Source organism: Seriola dumerili, unplaced genomic scaffold (assembly GCF_002260705.1).
Source record: "Seriola dumerili isolate Sdu_G_001 unplaced genomic scaffold, Sdu_1.0 BDQW01001124.1, whole genome shotgun sequence".
Taxonomy (NCBI): domain Eukaryota; kingdom Metazoa; phylum Chordata; class Actinopteri; order Carangiformes; family Carangidae; genus Seriola; species Seriola dumerili.
Genome location: NW_019175379.1, coordinates 4,566,276 through 4,593,489, shown reverse-complemented (window position 1 = coordinate 4,593,489; position 27,214 = coordinate 4,566,276). Strand labels below are relative to the sequence as shown.

General features: G+C 41.6%; 1 protein-coding gene across 2 annotated transcripts in view; it reads right to left on the bottom strand.

The window, feature by feature from the left end:
• LOC111237891 (collagen alpha-1(XVIII) chain-like) overlaps positions 1–27,214 on the bottom strand; it is a 52,513-nt gene that overhangs the window by 13,332 nt on the left and 11,967 nt on the right. For both annotated transcript variants that reach the window (XM_022767193.1, XM_022767194.1), the window contains exons 3-7: positions 9,104–9,351; positions 8,827–8,997; positions 7,905–8,036; positions 1,820–1,894; positions 707–799 (exon numbers count right to left, since the gene is read on the bottom strand). In XM_022767193.1, coding sequence (XP_022622914.1) covers positions 707–799; positions 1,820–1,894; positions 7,905–8,036; positions 8,827–8,997; positions 9,104–9,351 — 719 coding nt within the window. The remainder of the gene's footprint in view (positions 1–706; positions 800–1,819; positions 1,895–7,904; positions 8,037–8,826; positions 8,998–9,103; positions 9,352–27,214) is intronic.

Sequence of the window (27,214 nt, the reverse complement as noted above, 5' to 3'; positions counted from 1 at the left end):
GCTGTTTGTTAGCAGAAAGTGGTGATTTTTCCAGGGAATGACAGCTCCCACATATCTCATATCCCTCTCCTCACAACGAGCCACACATTTGTTCCCTTTTCAAATGTTAGTGTTGTAGTCTGTGAGGTCTCTACCTTGCCACAGTTATGGTGTGTAGTGGTGGTTTTGTTCAAAGTTGGTTAGCCCCCCTGTTAAAGCTGTTTCTTTTGTGATGCTGGCGTTTGCCAAGCTAAAATCTTAGCCCTTAGCTTTTTAAAACATATTGTAAACAGACATCAGTTGTTAAAGCTCAGGAATCTGTCTCCTGCCTCCATCTGGAAAAGCAGGAGTGACTGAGAACCTACTGCTGGTAAGACACAGCCAGCAGGATAATCGCTTTTCTTTGAATCTGTGAAAAAAGCAATCTGATAATGAAAAGCTGGTTTTAAATTTGGAAAGCAACACCATGCCATATCCAGCATTTTCTTGTGATCAAAGATAAGTAAAATAACCTAGCTGTCTTTTCAGCCCTTTTCTTTCCACACTGTCGTATTATTTTCCTCTTTATTTCAGAGAGCACAGAGATGGTGGCAGGGAGCCGCACATATCACCATGTTCCAGTCTCCACCAGGCCTAAAAGGATAAGAGCTGTTTTCTTTGGTCCAAGTCCAGACCAGTTAGACGAGAAGAACAGAGGGACAGTGTGTGCATATGTGTGTATACACACCATGGTATACTCTCTCTCCTCCACAACCTTCTTCACTTCCTCTCTTTCTGCAATGTCCTCATAAGCATCATCACCACTCCCGTATCCAGAGGCCTGAGGAGAGTGATGAGAGCAGGGAAAAAGGGAGTCCGAAGATAAACATGGAGAAAGACAGAAATGATTAAAAGCTCTTCAACGGACAAATGGCATCTGACATCTCAAGCTGTGGGATGAGAGAACTGGATCGGGAAATAGGCCAAAAATAAATAAAAAAAATACTTGGATACCCATCGTTTGGTCCCCACAGTTTGTTTTAATTAAACTATATCCAAACACTGATTTCAGATTTGACGAATGCTCTAAACAATATTTGAGAAAAACAGGAGACTAAAATATGTGGAACAATAACAACATATCAACATTCAAATATTGAACTACAAACTGGTACTGAATGCAAAATGCACACCCACTGATTGTCCTTTAAAAAAACAAAAAACAAAAAAAAAAAACACATCAGGTAATCCAGTTCTATTTCAAACCATAATGACAGATCACAAGGACACTACTGTGCTTTAATTAAAGGGGACCATGGGGAACAAAAAACCCTGTAACACTTGAAACCGCGGATGTGATTCAATAGTTTGTGTGTTACTGTTACTGATGTAAGGAAATGAGGAAATGTATTTTCTAAGCAGTCTACATCCAAAAATCATTTTAAAACTGACAGATGAAAAAGAGGAGAAATCTATTTCCACCAATTTCCACTCTGCCACACAAATGTAAATGTGAGTAAGGATGACTAATTGTTTCACATCCTAAACAGGTGAGGTCCTGGTCCAGGTCCAGGTGAGGGACTGTCAAGTTAAAACAGGAAAGCTATTGGGAGCTAGCTATGTCTGAAGCATTATGACTTCCCTTTAACAGGAATAAAGAGGAACAAATACACAAAGGACAGTCTTGTCCGCATGCTTTTGGACATTTAGTTTATTATGGTGCACTTTTTTCACCAGTAGAGGGAGCAATGATTCCAGGTTTGGAGTGCAGAGGCAGTGTGCTTTAACAGAACCGATGATAACTGAACTTTTTCAGACTAAGTGTTGGGGGGGGGGGGGGGGGGGTTTCGTGCACACTCACATAAGGATCGTCCTCCTCACACTGGTCATCTGGGGCCGTGGGATCTGACTTCAACACCAGCTGCTGGATGGAGCCCTGGAGAGCGAGAGGGGAGTGGAGAAAGAGAAGAGATGTTATGCTGCGTGGTAATTAACTTCACTCTGTGTCATTAAGTTTTTATAGAAGCTTAGCGTACATTTCCCACACACACCAGCAAATTGCCTCTGTCTGTCTGCATGACAGTTTATCTGTTTCTCTGTCCCTCATTACCCTGCACATTATTCCACACACACTAACACAAATATTCACACACCACCACAAACATCTAGCAGTCAAACAGGTGTCTTATTGTCGAAACTGCTGTTCTCCAACAACAATTTTCACATCAACCTAAAAAGCACCAGCCTATAATTTGAATATGCATGAAAATGCAAATGCTAAAGAGATGTGAAATAATTGAGCTGTCAAATATTGGCAGCACTTTTACTTATTGTCAAAATAACAGATTTTACAGTAACTGTGGTGCAGGTTCTGTGTTTTAAGAGTCAAAAGTCATTACACAAACATCATTACTGCCATTCACTATGCATCACTTTCCCTCATCCACCCCTGCAGATACAGATTTTTGACTTTATATTGAAGTATAGTAAACGACAGAAACCCTGATTCAAAAATGTTGGCCCGGCTTTGAGGCCAGTAACAGCTGCTACACATCATGTCAGTGGGTCAGCAAGGGACCTGTGTAGGTGTTAAGACTGACAATTTAACACTGGAAACGTTTACCAGCCACTACTGTGACTGTACAAGCATCAGTGCTTCAACTGGCCAAGATTAATGAGCGGATGCTAGAGGTCGCCCGACAATAAAACGTTAACAGAATTAATTCTGACCTTCTGTTCAAGGTCTCACTTTTCTAAGTTATCACCAAGTGTTGTAAAGCGAGTGTGTAAATATCTGATGTTTGCAACCGATGTTTAATCATTATAAAGTGGTGGTACTTCATCTGGAGGGGAAAAGTGTGTGTATGGTGTGCACACATACAATTGTAAATTTACATCAGAGTCAGTGGGGCTGTCCTCTTATTAGATCCGTAAAAACTTGCAAAAGCAATTTCAGCCAAGTTTATTGATATTGACTTTAGGCCAGAGGACGAACACCTGTTTTTAATGGAATGAAGCACGGCCTGTGAAATTCAAAGGAGGTGAAGGAGTGAGAGAGAGAGAGAGAGAGAATGGGTGGATATGAGTTGGGATGGCAACAAAATCAGAGACATCTGTTTGTGCAGTAAACAACACATCTGAAACAAACAAAGAATGCGCCACACAACCTTTTCCCGTTCTTTTAAAAACAACCTTGGTATGTGAATTCCCCCCTAAATTGAGCCACAGAAACGTGGACGAATGATTCAGATGGTCACTTTGTAAAACTTTGTAACTATAGGAACGTAAACACTTAAGGTCACTGGGTGGATTTGTCAGTGCCAGGCTGTTTGAGTGACACATTTATGGTGGCATGCTCAAAAGCTTGCACACGCACACACACACACACACACACAGAGCTATGTCTATAACACAGTTGACTGAATTCCAACTTGCTCGAGTCTTGCTTTCTGAAACTCTCGACACACAAGTACAATCAATCTTCTAGAGTGTTTAGAATAACTCAAAGATAAAAGGCGAAGTAGCTGCTCACACTAGACAATGTAATCACATTTTGGGGGCAAAAACATGCACACATAGTGGAAAAGTGGAGGCTCAAGGACAATCTAGGGACATAAAGCCGCTCCCAACAAAGAAAACCATTTATTCCAGGCTCAGGACGTGGTTTTTGTCATGATTGGAGATATGCTTTAGATAAGGTTAGGGTGTGCCTCTAGAGAATGAATTTAAGTCAACACAGTGTCCTCAGAAATGACAAAAACACCAAAGTGTTTGAGCTAAAGGAAAAGGAAGCTTTAGAAGAAGATGCCTGTGTGACTGTTTAGGCCAGACCCTTGTGTAGTCAGGAGGTTTGGGGTGCCAAATGTGAGGATGTATAATGGCTGCCCATGTGAGAGAACACTTCTGGCTCTGGGGTACAGCCAGACTGATCTGAGGTCAGTGACCAGAAATGATCCTGGACTGGGTGAGGTCTGCCTTTGAACCCGTTTCTGAGGACATTATAACTGACCCCTTTGCTCTAAATGAACATCAACTAGCATGTGCTGATGCACAGAGGCAGCAAATGGGTTTTAACAATGAAGAAGTTTTTTTAACATAATGAGAAGATGCACTGATCCACTGATCACTATGTTTCTAGCAACATATCTTGGAGCTGAATCTGTGAGCGAACCTTTGTGGCATATTCTGAATAGTAACTATGCATCTAAAATACTTTATACAGACAATTGTTGCCATTGGCAGTTAAATACAAGGTTATATGATGCTTCATCTTCGGGAACGCATTGTACAAGCTTGAGTCACCCTGTCTTTGTTCCAACTGTGCAACAGTAACTGATTTTTCTCAAACCCTTACTGTGGAGCCGAGGGCAAGTATCTAACCACTTCGGAGGCTGTGTTCCTCATTTGGGTTATAACATATCAGCCTGTATTTGATGTTGTATCACAGCCTGGATATGACTGTGTATATTTTACAGTCTGGGTTTTGTTTGGAGTGTTCACATGTCAGGGATGGCCAAGAGAAAGGTTAAGTACTTGCATGGTACTGCTCTGTGTCTGCAGTTACTGGCAGTCACCATGTTGAGGAGAAGTGTTGTTGCCAAAGCAACAGAGAGCAGGTCACTCTGGCTGCTCATGGCCAGATGTGCGTGTGTGTGTGTGTGTGTGTGTGTGTGTGTGTGTGTGTGTGTGTGTGTGTGTGTGTGTGTCAACTCTGAACGCCATCACCACTGTGTCCTGGGTCAAGACATATTCAACTGATTTCAAATATAAAAAAAGAAAATGTGATACAGTATAGCCATGTGTTACATACACACTACGTAGCCTCCTCCTGCCACTAGGTGTCACTAGTTAATTTGATTAGAAAAACATCTACCACGACTTGTGGACTGTAAGGCAAAACAGGATTAGATAGTAATTAAAATCACTACTGTAGGTCCTCATGATGTACAGTATTCACTATATGTTATTATCATTATATGTGATGCTTGTGGTTGATGCTTCTCACCTTTTGGGAAATAAACCCGACCTTGTGAAAAAGAAATTGCTTCAAACTGTAGCAAACCGTGATTCATGAGATTCTCAACACACAACAGGACACACACTTGATCAAGACCATACTTGGCTAAGACAGTATGAGTAAGAAAAACACACTCCGTTGCTCAGGGAGAATCAGAAGATTTGTAAAAAGGATTGTGCACTCACACACACACACACACTGACGTAGAGATGGTGCCAGCCACACAAACATTTTCCAACACCAAACATGGGGCGTGAAACTAAGGAAAACAAGACTATGAGTGAATAAATCAGTGTGGCAGAGGATATTTTAGCATATTTGCTTTTGCATGTGTGTGAGCGTCCTGCTGCAGAGAGCTGCTGCTGCTCCTCTTTGTCTGAGGGAAGGGAGGTAGTGGAAGAGAGGGAGCTTAGTGGGAGGAGAGATGATGGCTTCACAGGAGGTGTACAACTCTTCAGCAATTATGACTAGTGTGCCTTCATTTATGACACCAGTTTTCTTTTTTAAGATGATTTTTTGGCTTATTTGCCGTCACTGGAGAGTTGACCGCGAAGAGGCAGACTAGAAACAAGGAAGGAGAGAAGGGTATGACCACCAAAATAAGTCCATGACTGGAATCAACCCAGACGTTGCAGTTGTGGCTGCTTCTGTAACAACATTGTTAATGTGTTTGGTTAGATGTCCACTTAAAATACTTGTTTCTAAATGAGAAGTAATATTAAGCATCCTAAAAGTAACTGGCCAGGTTATGAGAAACTCATAAAAAAATAAGGGCCGCAACTACCATAGTCCTCACTTCAAGACTCCTACTTTTAGGAGCAATTTACAAAGCACTTTAGCACTAGAAGTGGGTGAGAGAAGGACTATTAACATCAGTGTGGGAAAAACACAACAATAATGAACCTTTTGAAAAACAATATGATGTTTTAGACTATTCTCTACGACTCTGGCACTGGAAGAACACAGTGTGTAGCACAGATGAAGTTGGAAAACGTCAATGATCTCATACACGTGTTTCTCTTGTTAGTAAATACTTGAGATGAGGGGGCTAACCTCTGTTGCCTTTTGTTAAAGAATAGTTTGACAGCTATATCCAAAAGGTGACTCGCTTCCAGGAGCTTAGAATAAAGACTAGAGGCAGGATCAAACTACAAGTCAAGCTCTGTCTAAAGCCCATTGTTCCATTAACACACTGAGGTTTTCTTATACAAGTTCCATTTTTAATAAATTGGTATTATAGCAAAAGATATAACAAAATGTACTTTCTTCCCATGGCGCTTTGGCAGAAAGCCAGTAGCCAAGAGTCATGGGATTAAACAACAGCAATTTTATCTCAATTCAAATGACACTAAATTGAATTGCAATACTATGGGGGAAAACAACTTCCTGGTGTCTCTATTATCGGTTCAGTGACCCTGCTTCCCCACCAAGTCAATAAAAGTCTTCCTCTGCTATAAATAAAATGTCACCCTCTGAAGTGAGTCAAAACAAATGGGTTCAAAACATCAACCTTTTGAGACAATTCAAACATTACTTTTGCTCTACCAGATGAAGTTAGTTAAGAAGTAGAATACATCTGAAATTTTGAAATAGAGGCAAAGTGACGGGTTTTCTCCTCCCTATGATATAAATACCTATGTCAGAGCAGGTTTTAAACCACAGTAGGTAGTAGAAACCCTTTTGATAGGTTGCTCCAGAACAAAACTGACTCCCCTCTGAGACCAAAAACTCCTGAATAAGCAAACGCTCTCCCTCCCTGGCTCGCTACATGTCTTTGAAACTCGCCTCAGATTTCACCAATAAAATGTTAATGAGAGAAAACTTCTTGGCGATAAAAATTTCTTTCCACTGTCCTGGAAACAAAACATGTTGTAGTTTTTCTTGTCACACGAACTTACATAATAACAAATCAGGAGGAGAGGAAGAGGACAAAAGGTCGCGATGCAGCAAAGAAGAGGCCTGGTTTTTGTTTTTAAAGTCGTGCATTTTTCTAATTTAGCCAATGGCCATGGAATGATTTATTGATGATAAACGATTCTTATTAAAATGCAATAATTTCACAAAGTTTCAGATTTAACATCTTGATAACATTGAAAGCTCAGATTACTGTTTGGCTTTACTTGCTAAGCCATACAGAAAGCACACCATTGATTGATATTCCCTTTACACTGAACTATTTTCCTCTCATCATCCCTCCATCCCGACCACGCTGGGATCAGCACAGCTTTTCGCTGCAATTACAAAACAGAAAATCACAGATGATTGGGAGGAAAGTGCTAGAGCATTTACTGGTTCATTTTCTTTTACAAGAGCAGTGAGAGCAGAACACAGCATCGCATGTGTTACTATTACTTCTCCTGGATCTGATTCCTCAGCACTTCTCTATCACACACTCCTCATTAGAACTACACAGGGATATTTTTAACGGCAGATGCATTGGATTGGAACCTCCACCCTCAAGTCCTTGCTATTGTTTGATTGTGCTCCTATTAATTGGCGACTGCGCTCTCAGCATAAGTCATTCAAGATGAGACTATCGGCCATATTCCAAAAATGTAAATCACACACAGTTTGTCATTTATGAGGTCCCACAGGATGAGGCAGTGCTCATAAACACATGTGGTCATTCATTCCTTGTCTCCTGTGGTGGTCATAAAGCTGCCAACAAAGACGATTGTGTTCATGTCTCAAATGTAAAATAGGAAAACCTCCCGAACGCCACGTTTGTCTCTGCAGCAAGCAGCAGAGTCCGACATCCATTTACAGCTCACTGATCCAACACATCTGACTCTAGGGACGAGGATGCAATGCAAGAGACACAGAGGAGGAAATCACGGTTTTAAATGCTACTGTGTCAAAACATTACGGGTGGCATTGGCTTGGCTCGTGCACGTCTATAAACAAATACTCCCGTCCCACCCCGACTCACCACAAACCTCGCCAGGCCTGTACCCCCAGCGTTTCCTACGAAGATCCCCGAGCTGGCCTCGAAGGTCAGAGGCTGAGGACTCCTGGTGAAGGCGACTCGGTGGTATTCCTCACAGTCCATGTAGAGACGCACCTGAGGTACAAGGGGAGACAGACACATATTTTACTTTAAGCTAAGAACATTGTTACCTGATGTAAAACCATATTTCTCTGCAGTTGCATACACATTGACAGATCATATTATCTGAGCTTTCAGCTTAGTCTCATTTTCTTACAACATCTTCATTTATTAAATAAACATCTGCAAAAGATCGAAGTGAAACATACATATTTAACATGTGCGGACTTGACATCCTCTGACTTTGACAGCACCTAGTGGTCAACAATTTCCACAGCGAATGTCTAATTTCTGAACTTAATGCATCAGAATATTGGTAAAGGATATGTCTGTTGATATTCTGTTTTTCTTTAAACTGTCAAAAGAAAATCCCATGAAACGACTGAAGCCAACAAATTTCATTCAATAACACGTATTGCCTGTGCAGCCAAAGGCTGTTACAGCTTATTCCTCTGCACCATAGAACTCCACTGTCAGCCAAAAACTATTAAAAACACATGAATGATCCACACCATTTCACCGAGTGACAAGTTCTTTCATTATGTTTATTTTGAGTGAGTATTTGTGATCTGTTTTTAAAGATTTACACTCCCACTTGTTGTTGAAATGCTTGTACGTCAATAGATTTACCAAAAACAAAAGAGTCCCTCTTGCAAAGTAGATTTTTTCCACTGTTTTATGAATAACATGCAAAATCCTCATTGTCTCCAGACTTTAAATACAGCGCAGAGATCAGTAGATCCAGTCGATCTTATCTTAGCATCTTTACCCACACAAAGACATGAACTGAACCCAGTACACCCACCTCTGCCCCCTGTACAGTCAGGGTAAACCTCGCCCATCTTCCTGTCAGGTCTCCCATTTTGAAGGAAGCTGCTTCCTGGGTCCCACCTGTTGTTCCTGGGTCGGTGTAGTACAGTACAACTCTCTGGGAACCATCCTCCACCTCTGACAACGCTATACCTAAATGTACAATCTTAACAGCAAAGTTAGATGTTAAAAACCATAATTTTATGTGAAGGCAGAAAACAAATAGGTAATGACAGAGATGAGTGGAGTTAAATGCAATATCACTGCCTTACTTTTTGATAAGCATCTGTAATGGCGAACAGCATGCCACCACGCCGCGTGGTGGGTTTAGCGATGACCGTGACAGCAAAGTCATTGTAGAATGGATCAGGGATGAAGGACTTTGTGAGGCGGCCCACGTTGGCATCTGGTCCGAAGCTGTAGGCCGGGTAACCCTCGAAACCTGTGACGAAGGAGACGGAGGGGGGGAGGGGAACGCCGATCAACTCCGTCAGGTCCAAGGCTCCCTGAGAACCACGGTCTGCAAGAAACAAACATGGAGGTGGGAACCATGTTAGCAGAGTGGGCAATAAATCTCTCATATAACAGAGCGCATCATCGACCTACTGACACCTTCACCGGAACAGAGCTGAAAAGTCATCAAACAAAGCGGAACACGCAAATTAATTACTGCTGTAAAACCATGTAGAAACAACATGGTATAAGGGTCCAACTCCAACACAGCAAATCAGGAGCCAGGCAGCTGCAGTGCTGCTTGGTACCTGGGTGTAGACAATATAATGATGCAGCTGCCATGTGCTGTATGCTGTGTGCTCTGTGTTTGATGTGTACTTGAAGGTGACAGGATAGACAGTCCACAGAGAGCAGGGGGCCAGTGCTGGACTACAGCTTATTCTTGCCTGGGGCTGATCCAACCTCGGGTCAGACGACTGAAAATATTAAAGCATTCCACAACGCAGACAGTCAGAGTTTCAATTATCCTCTAATTCATGGTTTAATTCCCCAACTGTACAGAAAAGATGGAGCTATAAAAGTAATTAAACCTATGTTTACTAAAGGATGGAAACCCTAAGTGACCCTATCTATATGTGTATATATATATTTATTTTACAATAATCATTAATCGTTTGATCATGGAGTTCAGGTAGGCCTCAATGTCCCAGATTTCCCTCACACATCTTCTCCAGGAGTTCACCCAGATCACTGTCAGACAGCCTGTGAGGCACCGATCTGTTCCAAGCAGTTTGGCTTTTACAGTTTGACAACATGTCAGATACACCCCATAAAGTTTGCCAAGAGGCTGAGAGGGGGCTTCCGTCTGTCTAATGCCCCCACCCATGTCATCATATTCTGCATACTTACCATTATTGTATGCACGGCTGAATGCACATTTGCCTGCTCTCTTCCTGTCCGTCAGTCACTCACACATACACACATAAATGAACACACACACGGGCTCTCAAGCATGCTAGACTGCATGTGCATACACTGTTATTCTCTCTCCAACAGACACGCAAGCACTTTGTGAATGCCCACCTACCACAACATCTCCTTTCTCCTCTTCTTGCACACACACACACAATCTCTCTCTCTCTCTCTCCCCACCACACCTGGTTCTCCTTAGAGGGAGGACCCCTGGAACAATCGTCTGTTCTTTGAGTATGGGCAGCGGGGTATAGATGCTGGGCATCTGGAAGGCATTAGGCAAGACCAATACACACGTGCTGCGCAGTGGCAGCTCCTGTAAATTAAGCTTTACCGCGTGGCATGCGTGTATGAGTGAGTGAATGAGCAGCAAAGACAAAGAGAGAGGGGAAAAGAGACCTAGATGAAGATGGAGAGCGCCGAGATTAACTCTTCTACAAGTGCAGTGTGTGTGTGTGTGTGTGGCCAGTGAGGCTCCCCACAGGAAGCAGGGCACACTTCTTCCCCCATGCACTAATAGGATTGAAAGCCCTACAGACTGTGGCAATTAAAAAATAACAATGAGGTGCAACCCACACCGTTCTGCTGTGTGACCTCCACTGTGGCTGAATACTTTAACGAGGCTGGACTGTAGTTTACAGCTGCTTCCGTCTCTGGGATGCTTGACACAGTGAAATCTAAGCATGCTAAAACAAGCTTTAATATTTTCCAAAGACTCTGACTCATTTCTGATTCCAGAGAATCCTGGAATCAGAAAGTGGTGACTGGTCCGTTGGCTGCCTCCCCGCTCGACGCAGACGTTGCTCTCTATCTTCTGTGTTGTCAGTGGTAAAGTCCTGCCAACAGCACGTCTGCCAACATTCCCAGAGGTCAGCCTGTCACTCCTCGTCCTCTTTGCCCAAATGTGACATCACCACAGATGTTCCTCTACTAGGTCAGAGGCTTAACAGCTGGGCAGATCGCCATGGAAACTAGAAAGATACACTCTCTGAACTCGCTCAAGTTCTCATCATGAGGCAGGAGCTTTGCAGAGTCAACGTTTCTCCTGTGTCCATGCATCATCCCATCAGCGTATTCGCAATAAACAGCTGATCGTGGTGAAGGAATATGGCTTCACTGATGACTTGTGAATCTTAATAATGCTGTCAGTCGTGAAAGTGGAGCAGTGAAACATCCCAGTGCAGGACAATGTCAGCTGTGAGTAATTCCATCTCTGGGTGTGACTTCAGACGAATCAACCTTGGCTGAGTCTGAGCACCACCTGCACTGGAGCAGAGGAGGAAGGCTCAAGAGATACAGTACATGTCCTCCAGCTAATGTTCACAGTAATATCTTCAATGTGTATAAATGAAGTACAACATGCTGCCAGGTGATTAAGTCATCAAGGAATAACACTGGTTTTAGTGAGGTGACCTCTCTGTTCCTGGGAAGAAGAGGATGTGTTGTCTTTGACCACTGTGAGGACAGGACTTTAACTTGTAATTTTAGTGCAGACATACAGTTATAGCATATTTAATTTCACAAGAAAGAAAAGGGAAAAAAACCCTATTTTTACTATGTATCATTATGTAACCATATGTTTTAAGGATATGTCGCATGTATGGTGCCGAGTCCTTTTATGGAACAACGATGCTGTAGAAAAATCAGACATTAATGTCTCCACAAACAGCAGCTTCAGCAGACCATGATGCAATGGGGCTCAGTCGCATTATTTTAAGTAAGAAGCAAAGGAACCCAGGTTGAAGAAAAATATACAGTTACCACATTTTTTTTTTAAAATAGCATTATTTCTGTATAATAAACTGAAAAACGAGGCTGATTGTACTGTAGGTGTATGAGGGTGTGTGTTTGTGTGTGTTTGTACGGTATCTTGTGTTTGCATGCCTGCTCCCTTTCCAAATGAGCAACAGACAACCCAAACACTGCTGTCTCCACAGAAACATTTCTTAAAAAGGGTCAGTGTGTTTTGGCAGAGTGTGTCTCTTACTGAGAAAATCCCAGTGTGACACTCTGTTATGGCAAAAGCCAGACCATTATGAATACAATAAAAGACCAGTCTTAAGCACCACTTAATGACATGAGCAGCACCATTTCAAAATGAAGTGGCCTCTTTACTTTTGTGATAAAAGGATTGTTTTAATAAAAATAACTAACAGCATAATGTCTGCACAGATCGATTTTAAAGGGTTGGAGACAACTGTTATTAGCCCTTAGTTTGTAACATACATATTCATCAACAAGATAATTAATGATAAGTTATGGATCTATCAAAAAAAAAATCAAGATCAGTAAATACTTTGCTTGCCTTTCAACATTCACTGCACGAATGAACAAAATGCTTCACTTAATATCACATCAGCACAGACACCTAAAGGGCAAAATTCCTTGTGCATCACAACTGATAATCTGTTTACTTGAAAAGGGAGATTTAATAAAAGCACACACACACACATACACACACATACGTGCGCACGAACAAATTCCTATTCTGATGCACAAATACACATAACTTACTCATACACACACGCACACACACATACACACACATACGTGCGCACGAACAAATTCCTATTCTGATGCACAAATACACATAACTTACTCATACACACACGCACACACACATACACACACATACGTGCGCACGAACAAATTCCTATTCTGATGCACAAATACACATAACTTACTCACATTATTAACAGAACAAAACAGGTGTCTTCTCTTACTCAAATACTGTACAGAGTGTGCACCTTTTATGACACTAAAGGTACATGCAATAAAACAAAAGATGTTCATTTCAGTGTAACTGATTTTGGTCACATTATAATAACATCTACTGGGGCCATCTTGTGGGGGGTGCACCCCATAGTGGAAAGAACTAGTCGGTTGTGGGTTTTAAAATGTGTGTGCTTGGCTAAGATTTTTAGATGTTAAGGTCTGATCAGAAAAGGGAAAAACAGAAAGAAATGTGGGTCATAATAATGTGGTGATGATAGACATTGTATTTGGAAAACTTTAACTGGCTCTGGCCAAAGTAGCTCAGCTGTCAGTCAGTGCACAGCAGTTTGTAATGAGCTGCCACATGTGATGAGAGGCTCCGAGTCTGGAATCTAATCAAACCTCAACCATCTGTAACTCCACATCATCACAGATAGTCAGATAGGAACATGTTTATGGATCTTATCGAGTCACCTCTATATGTGCATGTGTATTCACAAACACACACAGCCGTGTTTCAGCGCAACAATCCAGAACAAACGGCTCAAACTTTTTTCATACATTTAGAGATGTGAAACCTCTGTGGCTGTGGTCACACCACATTTTATAAAACACTCTGCTGTCTCTCCCAGAGCTTCTTCATTATGTAATCCCTTTAACCCCTTGTCTGTTCCCATAAAAACTAACTACACTGACTTGAACTGGGAAGGTATATAAGGACACATCTGCCAGAAATCACCACAAAAATCTCAGACAATAATGATGAGAGTCAGCTCTGGGAAAAAAAGATTGCAATAATGAGCTGAGAACACTGGGAAAACAAAAGCCAGACAACAAACAAGGCAGAAACACTGTAATAACACCATGAACTTGTTCATTTGTTGAATGAAATGGTTACTTCTTGCCAGCAGATTTTGAAATATTAAATGTCTGAGTGTCCTTGAATGCAACAGCAGGGAATTCACCTGCTAACAATTGCATTTTGGGGGAACAATAACATGCTTTGGAGATAAATATGAAGGCAATAAATCATGTATGCGATTAAATCAAATGGCTGATTAAAGATTGGGGATCAAAGATTTGTGTAATGAGGAAAATGATTACAGTCAAACGCACTTGCTTTGTACATAATAAGGCAAAACATGCAGAGATTCTGATATAGTTTTAAGCTTTTAATGGACCAAACAGTCATTTAATACCTGTTTAATTTTGAGGAGGCTTCCTGACAACCAGATGTCCTCCTCACATCTGCGTGATGGTACCAAGTTTAAAACAAACAGTGATTTCCTTTCTATTCTGTTCCATACAACTAGAGATTAACTCTTTCCAAAGGGCCTCATGTCATTCACTCAGGTAGACAAAACAAGACACCACCGCAGTGTTTGATTGACAGGGGGAGATGTGATGTCAGCCGTGTGTTGTTGCGAAAAGCAGGAGGTTCTGGGTAAATTGCAAAGACCACACAGAATGTATATTCAACCTGTGAGTGCGTACATGCATGTGTGTGACCAGGTGAAGCTATGGGCCTCCCATTTAGCACAAAGCCACTCTGTTAGCGTCAAAGCTGAAGTGCCAAGTCAGCGCAGTCATTAGGAGGAGGAGAGTGGAGCAAAGAGTAGACTGTGATCAAAGACTCCTGGCGCTTAGCTCACTTAGCTCAGAGATGGATGGATCCTGTACAGGATGATGTCAGAAATAAAGGCACTGCTTCCACTTGTGTGAATATCTGATGGAAGAGATTAAGCTTGTCTGGGTTAGCATAGTGTATAAATGATGTGTTTCTTGACTTTGATGACACAAAGTCTGCTTAAACAATAAAATATTATTTGCAGAAGGAGAGAAAGATCCAGCTACAGAAGTTCGTAAATCTAATTTTCAACCTCAACGTGTTTATTTTCTGAACGCCTTTGCTTTACACGCATTTAGCAGAGTATATTTTCATTATCACTTATGTAAGCGAGGATGGAAGGAAATCCCATTCTCCCCAAGTCCAACGAATACTATAGTCATGTGCCAGTGGGAAGATGACCAGTGAACCCAAAATATGAGAAAGACAAGTGGTAACTTTATCACAGGAAATGGCTGTCATGTTCAAGTAGAAATGTGAGATTCATATATCTAAGGAATGAGGTAGCACCTGTGTATGCGCCTCTCCTGTATGTTAGGAATGTCATAGTCATGCTCAGGTTGGAATTAGAGGCCTGTGTAGATCATGTGCGCAGAAACACACAGAGAATGTCTCAAAATCAGCAAGCTACCAGATCTGCTTGATTTGATACAGCCAGTGAGACAGGTTTTTATCCAAAATAGACAGTTTGTGGTTGATACTGCATCTATTTATTCCTCCCAGTGGGGAAAAACTGATTACATGGTTTTGCAAGCACCTTACTGCAGCAGCAGAACCATATGAGCCACACATGGAAACAAATACTAAAAAGATGTACTGAAGATGATTAGTATGGGAAAACATCCCCTACGGTTTTAAGGGTGGGCTCACCCAAAAATTAATTTCCAACATGATTTTAGTGGTAGCCACGTAGCTAAGTTTGGTTTTATTTGTTTTTCTGTCTCCACCCAGTACAACAGAAGTGAATGGAATTTTGATTAATTTACAAAAACCAAGAAAAACCAACATGACTCACTGAATGAATTTCACTGGAACAGCTTTCTACTGAAAGAAAGTCTGTTGACAGTGTCGGTATCTCAAAATGTTTGCAAATAAAACCAAAGCCGTCTGCATGGCTACATTTCTTTGTGTGTGTATGTGAACACTTGAACACACTTTAGGGCTGTAAAAGAACTGTAAATTCATCCCAGATACACCTACTTAGTGCTTATGAAGCACAGTTACAATGGAGTCCTTCATCGGCTGGGAAATACAAATAAATATCTGGAGTAAATATGTGGGGTTTCCAAAGTGGGACGTTACCTACTGCAGCTTTAATATACAGCAATAATATAAAAAGGGGCTTGTTCTCTGTTTGGTAAATCCTGAAATGTCAGCATCCAGTTTCCTTTGAAGTAACTTTGCAGTGACCTCTCAAAAACCTTTGCAAAAGAGTTCAATTTCTGCCCAACATCATACCATATATAAAAATTTTTAAATATTAAATATGTACAAAAAGTGGGCTCCAGCAATTCTAATAAATGAAGCCAACATGAGTTCATGTTCTAATGGGCCTACAACAGACATCAGCACAAACACAGCGCAGCTGATTATCCCATAAAATGGAAACAGCTTTTATAGCTATTTAAATTTCAACTGCTGGTGAGATGAACCAGATGGTTTACGAGAATCTGAATAAGCTGTTTCAAAGCTTGCCATCCTGGATGCTGGAGCAGACCCAAGCATATCTCCACAGGTATTGTAATTCATATTTGGATAAATCTCCAACTTCTCTTTTTAAGCTATCAGCACTCTCCATTTGACAATTAGTCTCCACCGGAAAGGCCGTGACAGACTGTTTGGGTTATTTCCTGCTCAAACTCATGAGGTCATAACATTTGGGAACACTTTAAATGACAGGATTGTGTTTAAAACGAAGTTTCATAAGAGCCCGTTTCCCTCGTTGCACACCACATTTATCAGTGTTGATACTGAGTAGGTGTGCACCACATTCATTCTCGATGGCTGGTTATGTAAACAAAGTACGCCTGATGCAGCTGTCGAGAACACAAACCACAACAATGTGGATTTGTTACTGACTCCAGAAGAGAAGAAACTCCTGTCTGCATTAATTTGCCGTTACCAACTACATCACCACCCATCACATCCAAATTCTATCTGCAGAATTTCATAACCAATCAGTTTTCCATGACATATTATGCTCTTGGCTCAGCAGCGCTGCTCTACAAAGTCTCAGTGCCAAGACTGACTCAACCAAAACTCTGTTCATGTCCCCGATTAACCCCTGTAGAGAGCTCTGGTCTCTATGGAAGAAAAAGAGCCACTTCAGCATTGTGCTCGGGGTCTGATTATTCAGGCATAAGCCATTAGTTCCCAGGGTAGAAAAATAAATAAATAAAAGAAAATGCAATTAGCTAATCGGGTAAAGGGAAGCAAATCCCAAACCTTAAATGTTTTTGGGGAAATTCCACAGTAGCCAAACCAGTATAAATAATACAATGATCCCGCAGGGAGGAAATGATAAGCTCAATGGAGAGCTAATGCTAAGTGGCTTTAGTCGCAGACTGAGTAATACAAATCGCTGGTTAGTTTATTCAAAACTGAAGGTATTTAGAAAACTTATCAAAAAGAAAATCATTTACATACTGAAAACAATGGATTCTTCTCTGATTATTTATGATAAAATTTTGACCATATTATGTTAGTCTAAAGTTTAGCTGGAAAGCTTTCGCACAGGACCAGCCAAATATTTAATTTCTTACCACTATAAGTGTTGTCATTACCACTGGACATTTGAAACTCTATGCTTTTTGTGTTAAGAGTTCAGGGACAGTCACAACAACCTTCTGCCAACAGACTGATTTCTACCAACTCCTTCCAATGGGTTTCACATGATACAATTTGTCAGATGTTGCCTTGAAATTAAGTGAAAACACCACAATGCAACTGTTGCCCAAACAGGCACACCTCTTTGTGTTGTTGCTAAACAAGCGAAAGCTCCAGTTTCTGCTCCAAGAAATGACTCGCTGTACCCACCGCAATAAAATGAGGCAGTGCACACTGTCTCATCCTTATTGATGCCAGCTGCAGCACTGAAACCACCAAGCAAGACTTCCAGATGTGAGGAGATGAGTTTTTATTATTGCACAGACTGGATTTTATCATTGATTTATTTGTATCCGTTTGTGATTTCCATAGACAGTATTGTAGGGGCAGCTGAGAAGTGTCCAGTATGGTGAACTCAGTTTTGTATCTAGCTTTTTGCTGATGATGTGGTTCTGTTGGCTTTTCTTGGACTGTGGCCACCAATATGCAATGGATGAATTGGTTGGGTTTAAACATTGCTGATTGGGAAGACATTTTTGCAGAAGTGGCTAAAGCTCTTTTTCACGAGTGACTACAAGAGATGCAGTAGTCCAGCTACTTTCCAAACCATCAACTACGGTCAAGAGTTTTTAGTAGGGATAGAAAAAGATAACTGAGTCAAACACCTTGGGATCCCCAGGGGAGAGCAGACACCTCTGGGCTACTTTGATGAACTTGCTACCACCGTGCCTGGACCAAGGTAAGTGGCAGAAAACGAATGGATGGACTTTATAATCAATACACAGATAAAGCATCACTGATTTTTCCCAATTTTTCCTGCATGTTTTCTGGACTGAAACTGCTGCTCCAATCACATGGGAATACACATTGGATTCTAGTGGACCAGTCAATAACCACAGTGTCTACAGGGGCTGTTCTCATGGAATTGCTGCCAGTCTTATAGCAGTGTCCATGCAGTATTGTGACAGTAGCTCCCACTGTTGTCAGCCAAAGAAAGTGAGTGCTGTTCTTCAGCAGGATTAAGGAATCATTCATCGCCACGTTGGGTTCGTCTTCTTCCTTATGGTGGATGGGGGTGGATTTTGAGGTATATCCATCATTTTGAGATTCCAGCTGTCTTTGGATGGAGCTTTGTATTTTCCCACCCAAGGCTCGAGTGTTGGCGTACTTAGAGGACCTTCTGCCAGTGGCCAAACCCTATACCAGAAATTTTACTTTATTTGTATTTATTTAATTCAGCCAAAACATGCCATGTAATATTGAAGCTGCAACAATGAGTCTATTACTAGTTAGAAATCTTGTCTTAATGTAGCTTTAAAAATGTCTCTCTCTCTGTAGCTCTCTCACACTGCACTACACACACACACACACACACACACACACACAACGGGAGCCTTATGTGTGACAGGTAAAGTGAGGTCTGGACTGGGGTAAAAGGGGCTGAGCGGTAAGCAGAGCGCATTCTTGTTTTTCATCCAACATTCGTCTTGGGGAGCAGGGTTGACTGTTTCTCAGTGAGGCAGTCCAGCTACTTCTCGGCCGGTGGTCTTACAGACGACCGTCCACTTAATGTATGGTAATGTATACAGTGGAAAGCATTCAGTGAAATACACTGATACTGTTGGTGTAAATCTGCTCTTTGATCCACTTTCTCTTCCGCTGCATTTTTGTGCAAATGCAAACACTTTATAGAGTGTATACAGTATGGTCGCATGCACTGGATCTAAGTATACACTGAGCACAAAGATGTCCAGCTTAAGTGCACTATAGGATCTTAAGTATTAATCTTTTATTCAGTGTCCCCAAAAATAGCTGTAATTTTCATCACAAACATCGTCCATCTTCGTCAGGTTCTTAATACGTCTTGGAAAAACAGACGTCTGCCAGGAAACACTGAGGTTTTTAAATGGTAGCACTGCTGTAGGTTTCACAGGGGGTTAGGGGTCTCAGTGTGACTCCAGCAGACCGTGGAACAGGAGTGTATAATGACTTCCTAATGACAACAGTGTAATTGTAGCATCCAGGAGGAGAGGGGGTCATTTCAGGTCAGAAAAAGCTTGCAGTGTCATGATTTATGTCCACGATGTTTAACTTTTTTTAACATATCTTATTTCTAAGCATAAACGGGCTTAGAATTTCCTCTTTGGTCCAAACTGGGCATTTCATGTTACAAATAACTTTAATTTATATCCCACCTGCTATACTTTTCATACTCCTCCCATGTCGTGTTTCACTCAAAGAATCGTTTCTTTTCACTCTAACATTAAATTTGGCAACAACAGAGGTGAAAACCCGAGTTCAGGAATCTATTTGGCTCAGTAATATAGGAATTTAAACCATCCCTGCAGATTTAAAGCTGTTTTGGTGCGAGTCTGGACCAGCCATTCAAAGGTCTGGAGTGTGCCCATATAAGCCGACACTGGACAGGACTGGGGTCACTGATAAGGGTCTTTTTTCTCCGTATCCGTACAAGCCGGCCAGGTCCAAGGCTGCAGAGTGCCAAAGGCCGAATAGTTTGAGTCGGTTAGTGTCAGTGGAGCCAAGTATTCCTCCCGTCCGTCTAACCAGAAACACACACAAACACATGTCTATGCACACACACTGCCGCCAGCTCCCTGCTCCTTCAGAGTTCTTATCTTCCATCTCAATATGGGGCACCGACTTGGCAGCGGCAGCGAGAGAACAGGATCACCTTTGTAAAGTTGAATATTTGCCGTATTTTTTCTTAAATTTTTCACTTAAGCCCCTCAGGTCACTTTTCAGCAGAATATCCGAGTTACGTGCAGCTTTCAGGTGCATACTTAAAAAAAAAAAAAAAAAGAGGTTAAACATGCATGCTCAGGTACACAGCTAAAGGCAAACATCTGTAGCCCTAAATGTCCAAATCCCATTTTAAGTGTGATTCAGTAAGAGTTAAAAAACATACAGTATTTTTCTGATTATACAAGCCAAAAATAACTGTGGAAAATCTAATGTTCCCTAAAAGTCATCATGGCAAATTTGGAATTTGCTTATTTAAGAAAACCTCAAATACACAAGATATCCTCAATAGTTGGAAGGAGATTTTATGCAGCATACAAACGGTGAAATTCTTGGTGAAATAAAAACCTATCACAATATTATAAATGACACAGGAGGACCAAATACAACAGAAGCTGGTCTTCTTCCTGAGCCTGAGATGATTGCAGTGATACTTTGAGTGATTCTGGAGGAAATGGAAAAGGTAAAGAGACTCACAGGTAAAGTGGAGAAGCCTCAGAAGCATGTAAAAAGTCAACAACAGTCAGCAAGCAAACACCACATTAAAGGAGCACTTTACCACATTAAACCATTGTTTTTGCCTTTTCCTTTTTTCCCTAAAGTTCAAATTTTATTACCTCTCATTACCATTTGGATTCGTTATTATATAATGTGTTGCCTCATAGTGTTTAAAACTTTTTGGAAGACCTTCTGCCTTGCTCTGCCTTCAAGTTAATTAAAGCAGCTAGAGGCTGGTGGTAAAAGCGGACGTCCACATGGGTCAGATGTCATGGGGCTCCGTGTAAACGGCACGTTGTTTCGGCTTACCCCAAGCTGTGTTTAACCAGCTGTAGAAACTGCACTCTGACCAAGGTGTCAGAGGAATGATGGGATAGCTTTAAAAAAAAAAAAAATACACTGCCTTTTTTTGGCAGCTTGCCGCCACAATGTCCAGCCCTCAAAGTAGAGCTTGTGGAGAGGTGCAAAGCCTCTGTCTCGACTGAAATTAATTTGATGAATGAGCAAGAAGAGACAGAAGAGAATGGGAGTGAGGAGAGGTGATAATGTGGAGGAGAAAGAAGCGATCAATCACCTATTAAAAGAGAGGAAAGGTGCAGAGCTTCTTTCTCACTTTATCAACAAAACAGCTGGGACCTTTTAACGCGGCCGTGCTTTGTCATGGCTCCTGCCAGAGGAGAAAGAGAGAAGAAGAATAAAAGGAGTCGAAAAATGCTGACTGCATGAGTGAGAAAGAAAGAGAGTGAGGTGGGCAAATGAAAAAAGCCACAAGTGAAGGATCAAGAAAACTATAACCGTAGCAAATGCAGAAAGGTGCAACTGAAGGATCAACATCTGTAACTAAACATCGCCCTGTGACCTTTTCATTTTCATCTATATCAGCTCCTCGAGCCATAAAATAAATCTCTTAAGATCCCCTTTCCTTGTTTTCCAGTGATGGGTGCCAAAGCTTTGCAGTCAGGCAAAGGTTTGGCCTGTCTGTGTTCATCACATAGAAGATACTCATGTAGCTTATCCAAACTGTTCCTACAGAGAAAGGGTGGAGGGGGGGCAGGCTGAGTACTACCATCTGCTTTAACTCTGCAGTGTGAGTTGTTCACTACAGTTTGAAAAAGTGGGCCCTTGGCCAGTCCACTTGCAGTCCGGTCCATTCGTTCACTTGAGTGTCGCTGTTTGGCTGTTGCTGTTTGAAGAGTCCTGACCGGCCTGGCTGACCCAGATAGGAATGGCCTGGATGACCCGACTGCAATGTCCTCATTTCAAATCAAATTATGTTCATTCTGTACATATATTCACTCTTTTCATAGACCATAAGGGAGCCACTTTCCAAAAGTAGTGCCTATAAAAGATCCGTTAGTCATACAGACAAGGGTGTATGAAGACAATAGTGTGCTCATTGTCGAAGAACTTGATGCACAAGTTCTTGATGCGTGCACAGAACCCTGACCTCAACTTCATCCAACATGTCTGGAATGAACTTGAACGCCACCCGTGAACCAGGCCTTATCAGCCAACATCAGTGTCCTACCTCACTAATTCTCCTGTGGCTTATTATAAAGCCCAATGTTGGGTTATAAATGCCTTGTGGTTTGAACGTCGACTTACTGTAACTACTTCTGGTTCTGTTTTGGTAACTCTCCAACCCACAGCTCTTCCAGAGTTTTACTTTGTCTTCTCTGGGGCCTGGCCAGGAGCTGCACAGAACCACTGAGTTATCGTCTGCAATATCAGACCATACCATGGACCGAGGTCACCAAGGGCAAGAACTTCTCGGCACAAACAAATTACGGTTAGCTACTGCCACCTGGGTGGAGCTCCCTCCATCATGTCCACCGCAATTACTCCTTATCACCAGATTAGTTGCCAAAACTGTGCCTTTTTCCACTGTAAGCAACATTCTGCTTCAAAAGACCTCTGAGCAAATGAGTCCCCTTGCACCCAAACTGTCTCCAACTTCATTAGTCAATCAGTAGCTAAATTGGGTCAAAATATAGCCCTGGTTCGCCCCACAGAGGAAATGACCCTAATCCTTGACCCCAGTGTCCTACAACAACCGAGAACACTCAGCAGCTGTTAGCATCATTTGTCAGGTCGAAACCAGGTCAAGCTCATTGGCTTGTTATTTTAACTTAAAATTCCTCTTGTCTTTGAAGTGCTAGAAGTGTTGTATCCACAACAAAAGCCGAACCTTTTTAGGAGGACTCCTTTGGAGGTGGACAAGCATTTGTTTCATAAGTTGTTTAGAGAGCAGTTGAATTTCTCGTCGGGGGAGTTGGACACAGGGTGGTGCTCAATTCTAGTTGTCAGGGCAAAACTCAGAAAAGTATGTGAATTGGTCTAATCTGCAGGATTTAGACAGTACAGAGTGTGTTGAACTTGGCCTGAATTTGACATGGAAGAAGATAAAAAGTGGAAATAAGAGAGGGAGGAAGAGAAAGCATTTAGTTTAGATTGAAAAAGAAGGACGACGACAAAGCAAATAGCAGATTAAGAAAAATGCAGAGTAAATACAGAGCGCAAGATAAGAAAGACAACTCTTAAAATTAATAAGCACTCTAAAGGGTGAACAGTTGGATCTGCAAGCTCTTATTCACCATGAAAAATGTTTATTTTTTTAATCAGGGATTGAAGGGATGAGAAGTTATGTTGCTTGTGCCACATGTTCCTCTTTCGCCTCTGGTCTTGACTTAGTGTGAAGAAAATCACAAATTCTGATTTTAATTTAAAACGAACACATAAAAACAACAGACAAGCGGCTGTGTGTTCATTTCTCAGCTTCATGACCAAGATCCCTACAGTGCATTTACTTCTAATATGCACTGTAACGCTCCAGCTCCTCAGGAGCCCCACAAGCCTGTCTCTGCTCCATCTGCTGCTCTGCACCACGGACACATCAGCCCTGTTTTTACAGTCAAGCCTCGTAGCTTCCAACATGTTTTCATTTGCCATATTCTCAGTTGTGTGTGTATTGCTCCACAGAGAACATCACTGACTTGTGCGTCTCCATAGCATCAACTTGTCAATGAAAGCTTGTTTTGTGTTTAGCTTGATGACAGGTTTTGATATAATGCCATCAGTGTTGGCCCAACACATGGAAAAACTATAGAAAGGTCTTCACTTCTCTTGACTTCAACAGTTTGAAACTTTTATAGCAGAGATGAAACAAAAAGGAGTAAAAGTTATTTTGTTGTTACTGGCTCTAACGCCTGCCGCTCCATCCTGTTGAGCATAAATTTGAAAGTGAGTGGCAGACATGGAAAGAAGCCAGTGAGGTTTTCCTTGTGAGTGCCGTCTCTTCTTTATTTAAAGTACAGCAAAGAGAGATGATAAAAGAGTGAGCGCTGCATCTACTGACAAAAGAAGCAATAGCCCCAAGTGCTGAAGACTATAGTTGCAGTCAGTCAGTCTGAGGTGACTTAATACGAAGCAGATCAATGCTAAAACAAAGCACGGGCGCACTATTGACAGTAATGAACATGAAGCTAGAGTATCAGCTACTTCAGTAGGGCCTGAGTCTTTCACTAATGACCAACTTTTCAACTACTAACCAGTGAAATTCAATGTCTTTCATTGAATAAAAAGTTCAGAAAAAAAGACAGTCAATTCTTTACTCCTGGAAACACACACACACACCAACAAACTCTGTCCCCTCTCTCTACTAATGAATAGTCTTGGTGCTCTGCAGAGCGAGCAGTTTGATTTACAGAGCCATTGTTGAGGTAACTTTATCCAGAAGCGACTGTTGTCAGTTCAGATGCTCTGAAGATGTATATATGCGTGTGTGTATAAATGTGTGAGTTACTGCACGGGTGTAAAGCTTTCCAGATTTAGAAGCTGGCCTCTCTCCTTGCTAACAGTCTCCCTCTAACAGAGGAGATTGCACATAGCTGTTAGCCTCCATAAAAATCCTCAACAAGTACCTGCTGGCACCCGGACAGCCTCTTTCATCCCCAACATCTGACCTGGAATCAGTTTTCGCATCCAAGAGATAAACTGACAGCGTGACAATCTCGTCTGCACACACAAAATATCTCTAAAAAAACCAGCATCAAACTTTCTGTGGTGATTCATCATGAGCTGAAAATGGCAAAGACTGGTGGTTTTAGATTCAGAGGTATTAATGAGATGAAGTTGTCGACTTTGTTTGGTTTGTTTTGTTGTTAGCTGTTGCGCTAAACAATCACAGGTGCATTTCTGCTCCGATTCAAACTGTTTCTAAACTCCTCCATTAAACAGTTTACCAGATTTAGTGTATATAAGTATGATTTCTCTGAGGAAATTGGTTCCAGCGCTCTCGGCCTTGTACTGACAACGCATACAAATTGCTAACAAATGCTGGAAAAACCAAAACACCTGTTGGGATAGTTTAGGATGGACAGCCGCATGTCCTGAGCGGTAAGACGTAATCAAGACTCTGCTTCTGTCTGATTATACTGATTATTCTGGGATGTTTTAATCTAAACATGATAATGTCTTTGCATATTTCTCTCTGTCAGATGAATGCTCTCAAACTGCAGAGACTATAAGAATCAGGGTCAACTATTTTATCACTGTAACATGTACATTGGAACTTCTTTCCTAATTCCATCTTTAAAAAAACTACTATCACTGTCTGAACTTTAGACTTTCCAACCTGTTTTCTTAATTTTCACCTTAAACCAGAAAATATGAGCTCAAGAATGTTCAAATCCAACACACTAGAAATGAAAATGAGAAGTAGAAAAAAACTGTTTTATTCGGTCCTGGTGGAACCTATTCTAAGAGACAAAAAACTAGCATGTCAGAATTTTTCTTTGCCTTTCTTTGTCTGCTGTGACATTTACATGTCCTCCATGTCACTGTGGAAGCCTTGGTTGTTGACATTCCTAATCCCAGCAGTCAGTCTCTGGCCTTTACTCCTCAGTCTTCCACAGTGTTTTTCAGGACCTGCATATTGTGGAAAGGTGAAAGGCTTCATTATGTTTCTTGGCCAATTCACGGAAGGAGCACAGTGAAGATGAACCGATATGAAATAGCAGCCATCTGCATAAATGTAAGCTGATCCCAATGAAGTCTAACATCTTACTCCTGCTCTCAATATCTTTCCCAGAATTCTATGTAGCAGTTAGCAAAAGGATGGGAGCTAATTCTGTAATGGTTCCATAAATGTCAGTATCTATTTTCACTCGAAAATGGCTCTTTATAAGAACCCATTATACAGCATTTGAACACTGTGGTTGGCTATAGTTTCAAACTTGGGTGCACAGCAACTTCACTTATACATCCTTGGAGATTGGACAGACCAAAGTGAAGTTTACTTTCTGCAATGTGTTTCTAACTGCTGAGAACATCAGAGAAAGTAATCCATACTGTAGACTACAATATCCTTTGGGTGCATATATTTTCCAGACAGGTTTTTAAGTGGTGGTGGTCTGCTGCTGCTGAACGAACATGGAAGAAACATGTCTCTGAAACCACAATCCTTCCCCATCATAAACTTAAAGACCTCAGTCATAACCCTGACGAACACCACGCAGCCCTTCACTTCAGAGCTCCAGGGGTTACAAGACTAGCCAAGGCGGTAATAACAATAATAATGATGATGATGATGATGATACTGCCTGTCGCACTCTTCTTGTTCCAGACCATTACATGTGCGTTGCATCATCTGTTGGAAACTTCACAGGGGAGGCCTTGAAGCCACTCAGCAGACTTCATCTTGTATGAAAACAGTGAGGATGGAGCCGGGGTGAACCGTCAGGTTTAAAATCCTGCCATCAAAAACATGTCTTCAGGAGTTAGAGGAGGAAAAACATGAATGAAAGGAAACTGTTAGAGTTTACTGCTAAGTGCTATGCTATGCTATGTTGTGACGTTTCCAGCTGGTCAATATAACGCAAAGCAACAACAAAGTCTTACAGAGTTAACAAGTTTTTACACCTAACTCTCTATATCTTTACTTTTCTTCACCACAGATCCTGTGTTTTAATGCGTTTGAAAATGATTGTTCAAAAAAATCTTCAAGGAAAACTGTCACACTTCAACAGTGAACCAATTCCTCTCAAGGTGAAATTAACTGAACTCCAATCCGCCCTCAGAAACATATCAGCTTACACGTCCTGCTCTGCTGTGTTTCACAAGAAGGAAAATATCAAAACAAAAGATAAAACTTCTGCCAGCATTTAGAGATCTCACCACGAGTGTTCACAGTCGGGTTATGCTCAATAACGCATCAAAAACAAACTGATTTCCCAGTTGGTGTTATTTGCCGAGAGGAAATTGGGCCAGAGTTCATGTTTGGTATCTGCTGCCAGTGGGACAGAATCCAGGGGTTGCCTGCTAAATGGGCAGAAATCTCCGCAGGTAACCACAACATCACATTAAACTGGTTCTCTTCCCCTTGGCCACATTGCCAGGTTTGACTCAGCTGTGAAAGTTTGCCGACGAGGGGCTGCACAGTGCCCTGTTCAAATGGAAAGAGCAAGGACTTTGGAAAACTGTGTTGTTTGCTCTTGATCTAGTCCAGAACAAGACCATACATCTATAAAAGCTT